At 48.4% G+C, this 17174-nt stretch overlaps 2 protein-coding genes across 4 annotated transcripts in view; one reads left to right on the top strand and one right to left on the bottom strand.

The window, feature by feature from the left end:
- LOC132780783 (zinc finger MYM-type protein 4) overlaps positions 1 to 17174 on the bottom strand; it is a 225586-nt gene that overhangs the window by 98927 nt on the left and 109485 nt on the right. The window lies entirely within an intron of this gene.
- SFPQ (splicing factor proline and glutamine rich) overlaps positions 11035 to 17174 on the top strand; it is a 28583-nt gene continuing 22443 nt past the window's right edge. For all 3 annotated transcript variants that reach the window (XM_060784560.2, XM_060784561.2, XM_060784559.2), the window contains exon 1: positions 11035 to 11844. In XM_060784560.2, the coding sequence (XP_060640543.2) occupies positions 11173 to 11844 (672 nt within the window). In that variant the 5' untranslated portion in view covers positions 11035 to 11172. The remainder of the gene's footprint in view (positions 11845 to 17174) is intronic.

Genomic DNA, 17174 nt, shown 5'->3' with positions numbered 1-17174 from the left:
TTACTATTCATAACAGCAGCAAAATGACTGTTATGAAGTAGCAATGAAACTAATTTATTGGTTGGGGGTCACCATAACATGAGGAAGCGTATTAAGGGGTCGTGGCATTAGGAAGGTTGAGAACCACTGGCTTATAGGGTCAGTGTAGACTCATATAATGTTTTTGTCGAAGGCTTTCATGGCCGGAATCACTGGGTTGCTGTAGGTTTTTTCGGGCTATATGGCCATGTTCCAGAGGCATTCTCTCCTGACGTTTCGCCTGCATCTATGGCAAGCATCCTCCGAGGTAGTGAGGTCTGTTGGAACTAGGAAAATGGATTTATATATCTATGGAATGACCAGGGCGGGACAAAAAACTCTTGTATTGTCGAAGGCCCCCCTCAGTCTGGGGGTCCTCTTGGATTCAGCACTGACATTTGATGCTCAGCTGTCGGTGGTGGCTGGGAGGGCCTTTGCTCGTGAGGTCTGATCTGCCTACAGTGGTCCATGCCTTAGTTACCTCTAGATTGGACTATTTATTTATTTATTTATTTATTTACTGCACTTGTAGACCGCCGTTCTCAGCCCTAGGGCGACTCACGGCGGTGTACAACATGTAAAAACAGGTACAATTTACAACATAAGCAATATCACAACAACATTAAACAACATCACTATCAATAATACAATTACACTAAATCATTCGCGACGTCTCATTGTTGAATCACAATCCAAATCTCGTTATCCATGTTCCGTTCCAATCGTCATTGCCAGTTATTGCAGCACTTACTCAAACACCTTCTCAAACAACCACGTCTTTAGTCTCTTGCGGAATGACATAAGGGAGGGTGCCAGTCTGATGTCCACAGGGAGGGTGTTCCACAGCCGGGGGGCCACCACCGAGAAGGCCCTATCCCTCGTCCCCGCCAGGCGTGCCTGTGAGGCAGGCGGGATCGAGAGAAGGGCCTCCCCGGACGATCTCAAAGTCCTCGTGGGCTCATAGGCCGAGATGCGGTCAGACAGGTATTTTGGGCCGGAACCGTTTAGGGCTTTGTAGGCCAACACCAGCACCTTGAATTGGGCCCGGTAGCAAATCGGCAGCCAGTGGAGCTGGTACAACAAGGGCGTTGTATGCTCCCTGCGTCCCGCTCCTGTTAGTAACATGGCTGCCGCGCGCTGGACTAGCTGGAGCTTCCGGGCCGTCTTCAAGGGCAGCCCCACGTAGAGAGCGTTGCAGTAGTCAAGGCGGGATGTGACCAGAGCATGTACTACCGTGGCCAAGTCAGACTTCCCGAGGTACGGGCGCTACCCTATTGCAATGCACTCTACGTGGGGCTACCCTTGAAGACGGCCCAGAAACTTAAATTAGTCCAACGCTTGGCAGCCAAACTGCTAAGTCGAGATAATTACAGGGAGTGGTCTACCCCCCTGTTCAAGGAGCTCCACTGGCTGCCATTCATTTTCTGGTTCCAATTCAAGGTCCAGGTTATCACTTATAAAGCCCTGAACAGTTTGGGACTTGCCTACTTTCGTGACCCCATCTCCCTTCATAAATCTACACGAGCTCGTCAATCCTCTGGAGAGGCCCTCCTCTCACCCCCACCTTTATCACAAATATGACTTGTGGGGATGAGGGAGAGGGTCTTCTCTGCTGTGGCCCCCCGGCTCTGGAACTCACTGCTGAGTGAGATTAGGCAAGTCCCCACCCTGGCAGCTTTAAGAAAGACCTAAAAACCTGTCTCTTCTGATGTGCCTTTGGCGAATGAATATATATTCCACTTTTAGTCTGTCCCAACTACAGCTCTGTCCTCATGATGCACTTTTCCCCTGTTCCTAACTGAGGTTTAACCCCATTGTTTGGCCCTTTTGAGTTCCTCCCTCAGAAACACATTCTCCCTTAGAAACATATTCTACCTATCTCATCCAGGGTTTTATCATTTTTTTAAAAAATTATCTTTAGTACATTTGGCCTGTCCACTGTGTTCCATTTCTCTTTCATGTCATTTTGGAACTGTTTCTTTTATTTTGTTATATTACGTATTTATTTTGATGGTATTTTATTTATTTACTTATTTCGGGTACTTCTACCCTGCCCTTCTCAACCCACTAAGGGGGACTCAGGGCGGCTTCCAACCGGCATATGTTTATGCCTACAATTCAACACAATAAAATACATAGTAACAATAATTATAAACAATTAAAACATTAAATTAAAACAATAAAACCCAGCCTGGAATATATATTTTATTACTTCGTATTTTATTTTGCTGTATCTGTATTTTATTTTGTTTTAACTTTGGGCTTGGCCTCATTTTAGCCGCTCTGAGTCCCCTTTGGGGAGATGGTGGCAGGATATAAAAAAAGTTGTTTAATAATAATAATACTACTAATAATAATAAACCTTTATTTATACCCTGCTAACATCTCCAGAAGGACTCGGTGCGGCTTACAAGAGGCCGAGGCCCAACACATCAATAAAACAACAGCATAACAAATACAACAATAAATAAAACTCAAAAAACAAGCAATAAACATTAAAACAATAACAATAAACATTAGACAATAACACCATGACGTATTTAAAACTAAGGCCGGGCCAAATGTGATGAGTAAAAATTTAAAAAATGCTGGACATGACAGGTTAAATAGATAGGTTTTTGGAGATAGGTGCGGTGTGCAGACAATCTCAAATCTCTAGTAAAGTGCATTTGGGACATGATGCTAGGAGTTTCCTATTCTGGAAAGGCACACTGGAACAATAACGTCTTCAAGCTCTTCCTAAAGACTGCCAATGTTGGGGCTTGTCTGATATCCTTGGGGAGAGAGTTCCAGATAATAATAATTATTATTATTATTATTAGAAACATAACAAGATGAGTCCACAGCAGACAAGATAACTCTTCTGGCTGTTGTATTGGATCACATGTCGGACACTTCCCAAGTGTTTAGGACTGTGTGATGTATCGGCAAATAATGCTTGCAGATCCCAGTAAAGTGGCCTTCTGCAGCTGGCAGATGGTAATTTTGTCAGTGCTGATTGTATTTAAGTGCAGGCCAAGGGCTTTAGACACTGCACCCAGTGTGCCGATCACCACTGGGACCATCTCTACTGGCTTGTGCCAGTCTTTGCTGTTTGATCTTTAAATCCTCATATCGTATCAGCTTTTCCAGTTATTTCTCTTCAATCCTGCTGATGCCTGGGATTGCGACATCGACAATCCATATTTTGTTTTTTAACACGATCATGAGGTCAGGAGTATTGTGCTCCAGAACTCTGTCTGTCTGAATTCTGAAGTCCCAGAGGAGTTTGATGTGTTCATTTTCTGTAACATTTTCCGGCTTGTAATCCCACCAGTTCTTTGTCACAGACAGATGGTATTTGTGGCACAGGTTCTAATCAATCATCTGACCAACGGTGTTATTATTATTATTATTATTATTATTATTATTAAACTTTATTTGTACCCCGCTAGCATCTCCCGAAGGATTCGATGCGGCTTACACAGGCCGAGGCCTCAACACACAACACAACAATACAATCTAAGCAAATCAAACAATTAAAAACAGAATAAAGCAAAATAAACAACAGGCACAATAAACTAAACACAATAAAACTGGGCCGGACCAGAGCAATGGGTACAAGATTAAAAGTGCTGATGTGACAGGAGGTGTATATAGGGCTTCCAGGGCAAGTGCGATGTGCAATGTGCTGCAATCATTGGTTCTGATAAAGTGCTTATGGGACTTGGTAGTGGAGATTTCCTAATCTGGGAAGGCGCATCGGAAAAGCCAGGTCTTCAAGTTCTTTCTGAAGGCAGCCAATGTAGGGGCCTGTCTAAGGTCTTTGGGGAGGGTGTTCCAGAGTCGGGGGGCCACCACGGAAAAGGCCCTGTCCCGCGTCCCCACCAAGCGCGCTTGCGATGCCGGTGGGATAACGAGCAGGGCCTCTCCAGATGACCGAAGTGAACGTGTGGGTTCGTAGATGGAAATGCAGTCACGCAGGTAGGCTGGTCCCAAACCGTTCAGGGCTTTGTAGGTAAGCACCTGCACCTTGAATTGGGCTCGGAAAATAAATGGCAGCCAGTGGAGCTCCTTGAACAGGAGGGTTGACCTCTCTCTGTAAGGCGCCCCAGTTAGCATCCTGGCTGCTGATCATTGGACCAGTTGGAGCTTCCGAGCCGTCTTCAAGGGCAGCCCCACGTAGAGCGCATTGCAGTAGTCCAATCTGGAGGTGACCAAGGAATGGACCACTCCGGCCAGATCCGCCTTCGCGAGGTACGGTCGCAGTTGGCGCACGAGTCTCAGTTGTGCGAAAGCCCTCCCAGACACCGCCAACGCCTGAGCCTCAAGCGTAGTTTGTCTGCGCGATCTTCTTGCAGCAGCTGAGGATATGATCTATTGTTTCATCTGCTTCCTTGCAGAGTCTACATTTGGGATCGGTCGTTGACTTTTCAAATCTGGCTTCGATGGTATTTGTTCTAATGGCTTGTTCTTGGGCTGCCAGAATCGGGCCCTCCGTCTACTTTTTCAAAGTTCCATTTGTGAGCCACAGCCATTTTTTTTCTTTGTCAATTTGGCTCTCAATGTTTCCCAGAAACTGTCCATGGAGAGCCTTCTTTCGCCAGTTTTCTCTTCTATTCTGGATTGTGTTTTTACGGTATTCACTCTTTTACAGTATTCACTCTTTTATTATTATTATTATTATTATTATTATTATTATTATTCTGGTGTGAAAGAATTGGCTGTCAGCAGGCATGTAGCCGGGGGGGGGGGGGGGGGGGCTCGGGGGGCTTCAGCCCCCCCCCCCGAAATTCTCATGGTGGTTCGCGAAAAAGCCTTACTGGTGCATTATTTAAACTGTTATGTTTATTCATATCATGATCTGATCACCATACTCAATATATCCCATATGCATGGGGGTATTGGGGTAATGATACAAAAGGTTTGCTAAGCTAGACCCTCTTTCACTCAGACTCAGCCCCCCCCGAAACTCATCCCCCCCAAACCCCCCTGAAAAAAATTCACACACCCCCCCCCCCCGAAATGAAATCCTGGCTACGGGCCTGGCTACGGGCCTGGCTACGGGCCTGGCTACGGGCCTGGCTACGGGCCTGGCTACGGGCCTGGCTACGGGCCTGGCTACGGGCCTGGCTACGGGCCTGGCTACGGGCCTGGCTACGGGCCTGGCTACGGGCCTGGCTACGGGCCTGGCTACGGGCCTGGCTACGGGCCTGGCTACGGGCCTGGCTACGGGCCTGGCTACGGGCCTGGCTACGGGCCTGGCTACGGGCCTGGCTACGGGCCTGGCTACGGGCCTGGCTACGGGCCTGGCTACGGGCCTGGCTACGGGCCTGGCTACGGGCCTGGCTACGGGCCTGGCTACGGGCCTGGCTACGGGCCTGGCTACGGGCCTGGCTGTGGGAGGCTTCTCTCATGTCCTTGCAATCTCATGCAATAGAACAACCACAGGCTGAACCACTACAGTAGGCCCAGTCTGGAAGGGTAGTTGGTGAACATGGCCATATAGCCCGAAAAAACCTACAACAACCCAGTTGGTGACATGCCTTTTAGACCTGCAACCTTTTGCGACACGGCAATTTAACTTTACTAGCAAACCGGGTGAAAGAGGGTCTAGCCTAGCAAACCATGTATACATGAATTTCATGTTTAGACTTGGCCCCATCTCCAAGATACGTTATTATGTGCATCTATTGATATAATAGATTTTTCCCTGTGTCAAGAGTGACTTTAGAAACTGCAAGTCGCTTCTGGTGTGAGAAAATTGGCCGTCTGCAAGGACGTTGCCCAGGGGACACCTGGATGATTTGATGTTTTTATTTATTTATTTATTTCGCGTATTTCTACCCTGCCCTTCTCAACCCCCGAGGGGGGACTCAGGGCGGCTTACAAAGGCACAATTTGATGCCAGCATAAACATAACAATAGAAAAACATGTAAACAGCAATTATAACAATTAAGACAATCAGTTTATACATCAATAAAAACAATCTAATACTCAGCGTTCGCCATCTCAGAGTCCGTAATTCATTCCACATTGTCAAATACTATCGATTCTGGTCATCATTGTCCTTATCTAACCGCCAGATTGCCCGAAAGCCTGGTCATACAACCATGTTTTTAATTTCCTTCTGAAAGAGAGGAGGGATGTCGATGACCTAATTTCCCCGGGGAGTGAATTCCACAGGTGAGGGGCCACCACTGAGAAGGCCCTGCTCCTCGTCCCCACCAACCTCACTTGTGATAGAGGTGGGGTCGAGAGCAGGGCCTCCCTAGAAGATCTCAGACTTCAAGGTGGGACGTAGAGGGAGATGCGTTCGGACAGATATGCTGGGCCGGAGCCATATAGGGTTTTATAGGTCAGGACCAGAACTTTGAATTGTGCTCGGAACTGGATCGGCAGCCAGTGGAGCTGACACAACAGAGGGGTGGCATGCTCCCTGTATGATGCTCTGGCTGCCGCCCGCTGGACTAAGTGAAGTTTCCGAACAGTCTTCAAAGGCAACCCCACGTAGAGTGCGTTGCAGTAATCTATTCGGGGTGTATCATCCTTGTGGGAGGCTTCTCTCCTGTTCCCTCATGAGGAGCTGGAGCTGACAGAGGGAGCTCATCCGCCTCTCCCGGATTCGAACCTGTGACCTGTTGGTCTTCAGTCCTGCCGGCACAGGGGTTTAACCCACTGCGCCACCGGGGGCTACTATACAATATATATCCTATATCTATATTGTGCAAATGAGGTTTAGAAAAGCTGCCTGGGAAAGTCTATGAGAGCATCTACACCAGTGTTTCTCAACCTGGGGGTCAGGACCCCTGAGGGGGTCGCGAGGGGGTGTCAGAGGGGTCGCTGAAGACCGTAAGAAAACACAGTATTTTCTGATGGTTATGGGGATTCGATGTGGGAAGTTCGAGCCAATTCTATTGTTGGTGGAGTCCAAAACTAAGTTAGTCTAAGTTAGCTATGCAGTTGTTCATTAGTTGTTTATGATTTTGATTGACATTATAGTACACGTGGGATCCTAACAATGGCACAGCTATAACATAACTATGGTCCATTGTTCTCTGACCATGACTGTATCTTATCTGTGAGTCTGTTGCAAACATGGCTTCAGAGTGACTGGGAAACTTGGGGGTTCTATCTAGCAAACAGCTAGCTGGTTTTGTCCGGATATGTTGTTACCCTTGAATAGTAACTTCTTATCTGGAGCACTGATTTCTCAAACAATCAGCATTTTATGTGAACAAAGGCCTACTGCAGAAATAGGCCAATATGGCAGTAAATCATGACATATGGGCATAGGGGAAATATATGAAAATTCCCTTTTTAAAACCACGTCCCCTCCAATGGGAGCCAAGTTTGGTTCAAATCTATCGCTGGTGGAGTTCAGAATGCTCTTTGATTGTAAGTGAACTATAAATCCCAGCAAGTACAACTCCCAAATTACAAAATCAATCCTCCCCCAACCCCACTAGCATTCACATTTGGGTGTATTGGGTATTTGTGCCCAGTTTGGTCCAGTGAATGAAAATACATCCTGCATATCAGATATTTACATTATGATTTATAACAGTAGTAAAATGACTGTTATGAAGTAGCAATGAAATCAATATTATGGTTGGGGGTCACCACAACATGAGGGACTGTGTTAAGGGGTCACGGCATTAGGAAGGTTGAGAACCACTGATCTACACTGTCGAATTAATGCAGTTTGATGTATTGTCGAAGGTTTTCATGGCCGGAATCACTCAGTTCTTGTGGGGTTTTTTTGGGCTATAGGGCCATGTTCTAGAGGGATTACTCCTGACGTTTCGCCTGCATCTATGGCAGGCATCCTCAGAGGTAAGGTCTGCTGGAGCTGGGAAAAAGGGGTTTACATATCTGTGGAATGACCAGGGTGAGACAAAGGGCTTTTGTAAGTTGGGCTAGGTGTGAATCTTTCAACTGACCACCTGATTAGCATACAATGGGCTGACTGTGCCTGGAGCAAACTCTTCTTGAAGGGTGATTAGATGTCCCTGCCTGTTTTTCTCTCTGCTGTTTTTGCTGTTGCAATTTTAGAATTTTTTAATATTGGTAGCCAGATTTTGTTCATTTTCATGGTTTCTTCCTTTCTGTTGAAATTGTCCACATGTTTGTGGATTTCAATGGCTTCTCTGTGTAGCCTGACATGGTGGTTGTGAGAGCGGTCCAGCACTTCTGTGTTCTCAAATAATATGCTGTGTCCAGGTTGGTTCATCAGGTGCTCTGCTATGGCTGATTTCTCTGGTGGGAGTAGTCTGCAGTGCCTTTCATGTTCCTTGATGCGTGTCCGGCGCTGCGTTTGGTGGTCCCTATGTAGACTTGTCCACAGCTGCATGGTATACGGTAGACTCCTGCAGAACTGAGAGGATCCCTCTTGTCCTTTGCTGAACGTAGCATTTGCTGGATTTCCTTGGTGGGTTTGTAGATAGTTTGTATGTTGTGTTTCCTCATCAGTTTCCCTATGCGGTCAGTGGTTCCCTTGATGTATGGCAGGAACACTTTTCCTCTGGGTAGGTCTTCATCTTGACTCTCGTGGCTTGTTCTTGGTCTTGCAGCTCTTCTGATGTCTGAGGTGGAGTATCCATTGGCCTGTAGAGCCCAGTTGAGGTGGTTCAGTTCATCTTGGAGGAGGTGGGGTTCGCAGATTCTTTTTGCACGGTCTGCCAAGGCTTTAATGGTGCTTCTTTTTTGACTTGGGTGATGTTTCGTTTTGAACATCCAGTTCAGAATTCTGGGAATAACCTACATAAATAAAAATGTATTGTATGTTCATAAAGAATAGTCAACATGGATTTATCAAAAACAAGTCATGCCAGACTAATCTGATCTCTTTCTTCGATAGAGTTACAAGCTGGGTAGATGCGGGGAATGCCGTGGATGTAGCGTACCTGGATTTCAGTAAGGCCTTCGACAAGGTCCCCCATGACCTTCTGGCAAACAAACTAGTCCAAGGTGGGCTAGGCAAAACTACGGTGAGGTGGATCTGTAACTGGTTAAGCGGACGAAACCAGAGGGTGCTCACCAATGCTTCCTCTTCATCTTGGAAAGAAGTGACAAGTGGAGTGCCGCAGGGTTCCGTCCTGAGCCCGGTCCTGTTCAACATCTTTATTAATGACTTAGATGAAGGGCTAGAAGGCATGATCATCAAGTTTGCAGACGACACCAAATTGGGAGGGATAGCCAACACTCCAGAGGACAGGAGCAGAATTCAAAACGATCTTGACAGATTAGAGAGATGGGCCAAAACTAACAAAATGAAGTTCAACAGTGACAAATGCAAGATACTCCACTTTGGCAGAAAAAATGAAATGCAAAGATACAGAATGGGGGACAATGCCTGGCTCGAGAGCAGTACGTGTGAAAAAGATCTTGGAGTCCTCGTGGACAACAAGTTAAACATGAGCCAACAATGTGATGTGGCGGCAAAAAAAGCCAATGGGATTTTGGCCTGCATCAATAGGAGCATAGTGTCTAGATCTAAGGAAGTCATGCTACCCCTCTATTCTGCTTTGGTTAGACCACATCTGGAATATTGTGTCCAATTCTGGGCACCACAATTGACAAGCTGGAATGTGTCCAGAGGAGGGCAACTAAAATGATCAAGGGTCTGGAGAACAAGCCCTATGAGGAGCGGCTTAGGGAACTGGGCATGTTTAGCCTGAAGAAGAGAAGGCTGAGAGGAGATATGATAGCCATGTATAAATATGTGAGAGGAAGCCACAGGGAGGAGGGAGCAAGCTTGTTTTCTGCTTCTCTGGAGACTAGGACGTGGAACAATGGCTTCAAACTACAAGAGAGGAGATTCCATCTGAACATGAGGAAGAACTTCCTGACTGTGAGAGTCGTTCAGCAGTGGAACTCTCTGCCCCGGAGTGTGGTGGAGGCTCCTTCTTTGGAAGCTTTTAAGCAGAGGCTGGATGGCCATCTGTCAGGGGTGATTTGAATGCAATATTCCTGCTTCTTGGCAGGGGGTTGGACTGGATGGCCCATGAAGTCTCTTCCAACTCTTTGGTTCTATGATTCTAGGTGGGGTTCACAGATTCTTTTTGCACGGTCTGCCAAGGCTTTAATGGTGCTTCTTTTTTGACTTGGGTGATGGTTGGAGTTTTGAATGCAGTTTGAACCCACATTCAAATTGCCATGGCGCAATACTATGGATTCATGGGAGTTGTCATTTTTGATGGCCTTTAGCCTTCCCTGTCAAAGGGTGCTGGGGCCTCATCAAACAACAACTCCCAAAATCCCATCGCATCAAGCCCTGGCAGTTAAAGAGGCACCAAACTGCATTCATTCTGCAGTATAGACGCCCCTTTTGTCCAACCACGTGGCAACCTCATTGCAGCAAGGCCTAGTTTTCATGCGTAGGCTGGAGGAACAGTGTAAAAAGAAGCCACGCCTACTGCTGATCAAACGGTCCAATCAGGGCCGAAATAAGTCAACGTCCTTTTCTTTCATAATTAGGTATTGTGTGAGCGGCGTTTGTTTGTATCGAGGCTCGCTATTGGATAAAATCGCTACCGACCCGAGGGCAGAAACCATTCCAGCCTTCTTTATCGATAATTTGAAAACGGATTGGATACCGTCCTTGTCAATCCAGGCAAGACGCCGCTCCCTATTGGTGCTCTGTACCAAGGGCGGGATGGAGATTGCATTCCGACGGTAGAGCAAGCCTTGGAATTACAATTGGTGGCACAATTTGTCAATCTGGACAAGACGCCGCTCCCTATTGGTGCCCTGGAGCAAGGAAAAGGTGGGAATTGCGCTCCAAGGGCGAGAGCAAGAGTTCGAACAATTGGTGGCGCCGCTTGTCAATCCGGACAAGACGCCGCTCCCTATTGGTGCCCTGGAGCAAGATAAAGGTGGGAATTGCGCTCCGTCGGCGAGAGAAAGAGCTCGAATCACAATTGGTGGCGCCTCTTGTCAATCCGGACAAGAGCGAGTTTTGTATTGGAGCAAAACAAACCGAGGGCGGGGAAAAGAGGGGGCGGGGATTGCGAGGCTATATAAAGGAGGGACAAAGCGGCGAGGCCGTTTGCTTTTTTCGTCTCAGCGGCGGTAGCCATTTTGGAAACTCTCTGAGAGGAAAGACCAGTTTCCTTTTTCTTCTTCAGCTTTGCTAGGCCTTGCGGCCCCCGCCAACCGCCACCATTTTTGCCATGTCGAGAGACCGCTTTCGAAGCCGTGGAGGCGGCTTCCACCGGCGTGGTGGTGGAGGAGGAGGAGGAATAGGGGGAGGCAGCGGCGGAGGAGGCCGAGGCCTGCCGGGGAACCACGACTTCCGCTCGCCGCCTCCAGGCCCGACCCAGACCCGAGGAGGAGGAGGAAGCGGCCACCACCATGCGCCCAAGTCGGAGCCTCCGAAGCCGCCCAGCTCGACTTCGGTGCCTGCGTCGTCCTCCGCGGCGTCGGTTTCCGTCTCCTCGGCGCCTTCGGTGACCCAGAACCAGGCCGGGCAACAACCTCCGCCCTCTTCAGCGGCCTCTTCCTCTGTCAGTGCCGCGCCCAGCTCGACCTCCGCTCCTGCGGCCTCCTCTTCCGCCCAAGCGCCGGCCTCGCAGCAACAAACCACCCCGCCGAGCCAAGGCCCGAAGAAAGTGTCAGGCCCGTCGCCCGGAGGAGGAGGAGGAGGGAGCGGCGGCGCCTTGAAGGGAGGCCCCACTCCCAGTGGAGGCTCCAAAGGCGGAGGAGGAGGAGGGCCCGGCCAGCACCGCAGTGGCGATAGGCGATCCGGTCAGAGTCAGCACCACCACCACCAACAGCAGCAGCAACAACAACAGCCCTCCATGCCGCAGCAGCAGCAACAACAGGACAAAGTCTCCGACGCCGAGGTGAGTCAAGCTCGCTGTTTTCCCCTCAAGACAAGATGGCGGCCGGGCGCCGGCTCGCCTCAACCCGCCCTTCTCGGCGCCATTGTGGGGAATGATACTGCGCATGCGCGAGGGGTGCGGTCCTATAGGGAAAGGGGAGGAAAAGGCGTGGTGACATTTGGCGCGAAGGGGGCGGGGCGACAAGGAGCAAGCCCGGGCCAACTTGGGCATTAATATTTATTTATTTATTTACTTTGCTTATATACCATAGAATCATAGAATCAAAGAGTTGGAAGAGACCTCATGGGCCATCCAGTCCAACCCCCTGCCAAGAAGCAGGAATATTGCATTCAAATCACCCCTGACAAATGGCCATCCAGCCTCTGCTTAAAAGCTTCCAAAGAAGGAGCCTCCACCACACTCCGGGGCAGAGAGTTCCACTGCTGAACGGCTCTCACAGTCAGGAGGTTCTTCCTAATGTTCAGATGGAATCTCCTCTCTTGTAGTTTGAAGCCATTGTACCGCTGTATCTCAAGCCCTAAGGCGACTCACAGTGGTTCACAAACAGTAGAAACAGCAGTGGTTCCATACAACATATAACAATTGACTTAACACATTATCTATAAATTACCAATAAGCAATTACAATGCACAATTATTACAAAAAACAACCGTACCCAATCTTCTCATAATCCAAGCGTAGTCCAGGTTCGTCGTCCATTGTTCCATTCCTATGTTCCATTACCAGATTGCACTAAATTACTCAAACCCCTGCACAAACATCCAGGTCTTTTTGCGGAATACCATTAGAGATGGTGCTAGTCTAATACCACCTTTTTGCGGAATACCATTAGAGATGGTGCTAGTCTAATGTCCGTAGGAAGGGCGTTCTACAGCTGAGGAGCCACCACCGAGAAGGCCCTATCTCTCGTCCCCGCCAACCGTGCTTGAGAAGCCGGCGGGATCGAGAGCAGGGTCTCCCCGGAAGATCTCAAAGTCCTGGTGGGTTCATAGGCAGAGATGCAGTCAGATAGGTAGCTTGGGCCGGAACCGTTTAGGGCTTTAAAGGCCAACGCCAGCACTTTGAATTCAGCCCGGTAGCAGATCGGTAGCCAGTGGAGTTGGCGCAACAGGGGGGTTGTATGCTCCCTGGTGGCCCTAGGTCAGTGATGGGCAACCTTTTGAGTTTGGTGTGTCAAAATTTGCCAAAAACCTGAGCATAACTTGGGTGGGGTGTCACTTCGAGAGAGAAAAAACATAATTTTGCAATATTTATAGTTTAAATAAGAAAAATGTATAATCTATGCTGAGATATGGAGTGAACAATGCTCAAATGTGCAGATGTTAAATTTGTAGAGTCTTTTACAAATTTAAGGATGGAATTAGCTTGGCTCTTATAAGGTGTATTTATCTGTATGTTGCCGCGTGCCATCAAAAATAGCCATGCATGTCAGTGCTGACATGTGTGTCATAGGTTCACCATCATGGCCCTAGGTAATTTTCAACGGTAAGCAACAGTATTTTGGCGCCCCCCCCCCCCCAAAACCAATCATTTATTTTTTATTTATCGTGTCATCAGCAACCATACCATTGTATTACAATTCTAACAGAGCAAAACAAACACAGAGATTAAAAAGAAGAAAAAACCCACAGATTTTGCAAATTTGGTAGTTGGTTAAATGTCCTTTGACCAGTATCTGGCCACTTGGAGTGCCTCTGGGGTTGCCACAAGAAGGTCCTCCCTTGTGCATGTGGCAGGGCTCAGGGTGCATTGCAGCAGGTGGTCAGTGGTTTTTTCTTATCTGCACTCGCATGTCATAGATTCCACTTTGTAGCCCCATTTCTTAAGATTGGCTCTGCATCTCATGGTGCCAGAGCGCAGTCTGTTCAGCGCCTTCCAAGTCGCCCAGTCTTCTGTGTGCCCAGGGGGAAGTCTCTCATCTGGTAACACCCATGGATTGAGGTTCTGGGTTTGAGCCTGCCACTTTTGAACTCTCGCTTGCTGGGGTGTTCCAGCGAGTGTCTCTGTAGATCTAAGAAAACTATGTCTTGATTTAAGTCGTTGACGTGCTGGCTGATGCCCAAACGGGGGATGAGCTGGAGATGTCTCTGCCTTGGTCCTTTCACTATTGGCTGCCACTTCCCGGCGGATGTCAGGTGGTGCAATACCGGCTAAGCAGTGTAATTTCTCCAGTGGTGTAGGGCACAGACACCCTGTGATAATGCAGCATGTCTCATTAAGAGCCACATCTACTGTTTTAGTGTGGTGAGAGGTGTTCCAATCATTGATATATATTTTCTGTTCGTCGTGGGAGTTCTGTGTGCCATATTTGGTTCAATTCCATCATTTGTGGAGTTCGGAATGCTCTTTGATTGTAGGTGAACTATACATCCCAGTAACTACACTTGCCGCACGAAGAGAGAGAGAGGGGTGGAGATGCCCACCTTTCCTGAAGGAAGGCGCAAAAAAAAAAAAAAAAAGGAGGGAGCAGAGGTAGGAGATACCTCCAGCCGGAGGGCTCCCTTCCCCCCCCCCCTTCTTGATCCCAATGGCTGAAGAGAAAGTCAGGAGAAGAGGCAACTTTTGGTGCGCACGCTGGGGTCTTCAGACATGCCTCTGGACCCAAAGTGGGCCAGGCACGGCGGCTCCACCCCTTGGCCCACCCACGGATTGGGGAGAGGAGAGGAGATCGGGAAAGGGAGCCAGTCATGGGGAAGGGATTGAATGCGGAGAACGATTGAGCGCCGATTCTGCTCACGCACCCGATGGCCAGGTGGAGCAGGAACGAGAGGGGCTAGGCGAGGCTCAAGGGCCCGGCCCCTTTGGGAAGAGGGTTGCCCGGCAGCGAGGCAAGAAAGCTGAGGCTCCCCCCCCCCCCCGGACTGCAAGGGCTGTTGTGAGTTGAGGGGGCGCTCCTCAAGTGACGGTCGAGGGGCATTTACAGAGGCGCCTCTGTGCCCCTGGCAAAAAAAAAAGTGTTTTGCAACTGCTTACTTCGCATAATGGACGAGCCGCCCCTGAGCACATTATACCTATCATATAAGCCAGGGGTTCTCAAACCTTTTCAATAGAGGGCCAGATCACTCCCTCCAACTGCTGGAGGGCTGGATTATAATTTAGAAAAAACATGAATGAGTTCCTATGCACACTGCAGATATCTCATTTGTAGTGCAAAAAACACTTTAAAACAATATAATAATTAAAATAAAGGACAATTTTAACAAATATAAACTTATTAGTATTTCAATGGGAAGTGTGGGCCTGATTTTGGCTGATGAGATAGGGTTGTTGTGTGCTTTCAAGTCGTTTCAGACTTAGTGTGACCCTGAGCGAGGGCCGGGTAAATGACTTTGAAGAGCTGTATCTGGCCCCTGGGCCATAGTTTGAGGACCCCTGATATAAGCACTCATAGAATCAGAGTTGGAAGAGACCTCATGGGCCATCCAGTCCAACCCCCTGCCAAGAAGCAGGAATATTGCATTATTCCGACAGTGATGCCACAAAAGAACATTCCCTTCCTTGATGCTATTTTTGTTTCGTGTTTTATAAGGCAATTCTTTCCCCAGACGGCACTGTACTGGGGACCTAGAATCACAGAGAGACCTCATGGCCCATCCAGTCCAACCCCTTTCTACCAAGAGGCAGGAAAATTCCATTCAAAGCACTCCCGACAGATGGCCAATCCCACCTCTGCTTAAAAGCTTCCAAAGAAGGAGCCTCCACCACACTCCGGGGCAGAGAGTTCCACTGCTGAACAGCTCTCACCATCAGGAAGTTCTTCCTCATGTTCAGATGGAATCTCCTCTCTTGTAGTTTGAAGCCATTGTTCCGCATCCTAGTCCTCAAGGAAGCAGAAAACAAGCTTGCTCCCTCCTCCCTGTGGCTTCCTCTCACATATTTATACATGGCTATCATATCTCCTCTCAACCTTCTCTTCTTCAGGCTAAACGTGCTCAGCTCCTTAAGCCGCTCCTCATAGGGCTTGTTCTCCAGACCCTTGATCATTTGAGTCGCCCTCCTCTGGACACATTCCACCTTGTCAATATCTCTCTTGAATTGTGGTGCCCAGAATTGGACACAATATTCCAGGTGTGGTCTAACCAAAGCACCCCCAGCACCAACAGCCACTCTAGGGCCCGAGTAAAGAAGAGAGCAGAGAAGACAGTCTCCATTTTGTCTCCTGTGACTTCAGAGCCCTTCCCCCAGCACCAATAGCCACTGGGGCCAGAGTGGAGAGGGGAGAGTTTCCATCTTGTCCCCTGTGACATCAGAGCCCTTTCTCCAGCACCACCGCCCACTCTGAGGCCAGAGTAAAGAAGGGAGCAGAGAAGACAGTTTCTATCTTGTCTCTTGTGATATCAGAACCCTTCCCCCAGCACCAATGGCCACTCTGGGGCCAAAGTGATGAGGGGAGCAGAGACGACAGTTTCTATCTTGTCTCTTGTGACATCAGAGCCCTTCCCCCCCAGCACCAATGGCCACTCTGGAGCCAGAGTGAAGAGGGGAGAGTTTCCATCTTGTCCCCTGTGACATCAGAGCCCTTCCCCCAGCACCAATGGCCACTCTGGAGCCAGAGTGAAGAGGGGAGAGTTTCCATCTTGTCCCCTTGACAACAGAGCCCTTCCCCCAGCCAGCTACACTGTGGCCAGAGAGGAGCAGAGAACACAGTTCCAACTTGTCTCCTGTGGCATCAGAGCCCCTTCCCCAGCAACAATATAATATTGTATAATAATACTAATATTATGAATGATGTTTTAGTACTGTGCTAATAATATAGTATGTTGTATGTGCATATGACTTGTAAGCCGCTCTGAGTCCCCTTCTGAGTGAGAAGGGTGGCATATAAATTCTGCAAATAAATAAATATGCCATGAAAGGAGTAGCAGGCATCACAAATGGAGCAGAAAAAAAAATACAAAAAAAAAAAGAGAGAGAGAAAGGATTTTTGCAGACAAGATTTTCGTTCTCACAGTCCAATGGTGGCCCGCAGCCCACAGGCTAAGAACCATTGCCTTATAATAATAAAAAACAGCTTTTTTTCCTGTACCCCACCTCCCATCTTCCAGAATAGACTCGGGACAGCTTACACATGGTGCAATGTGTCCAGAACAATGCACAAAAAATACAATAAAAGATATAACCAATCGGATATAAAACAACAATTTAAGGTCAATACAACACCCATCCCTTGTCCCCACCAACTGTCCTTGTGATGGTGGCAGGACCGCGAGGAAGACCTCCCTGGCAGATCGTAATGCTTGCACAGGGGGGTGGGGGGTGGAATGCGGTCTCAAAGATAGGCAGGGCCTAAACTGTACAATCCGCCCCACACACTTTGGGCTTCTGGGGGG

The sequence above is a fragment of the Anolis sagrei genome, chromosome X (genome assembly GCF_037176765.1).
Source record: "Anolis sagrei isolate rAnoSag1 chromosome X, rAnoSag1.mat, whole genome shotgun sequence".
NCBI classification, from domain to species: domain Eukaryota; kingdom Metazoa; phylum Chordata; class Lepidosauria; order Squamata; family Dactyloidae; genus Anolis; species Anolis sagrei.
The sequence above is the reverse complement of the archived record's forward strand: the minus strand, read 5'-3'. Positions and strand labels throughout refer to the sequence as shown.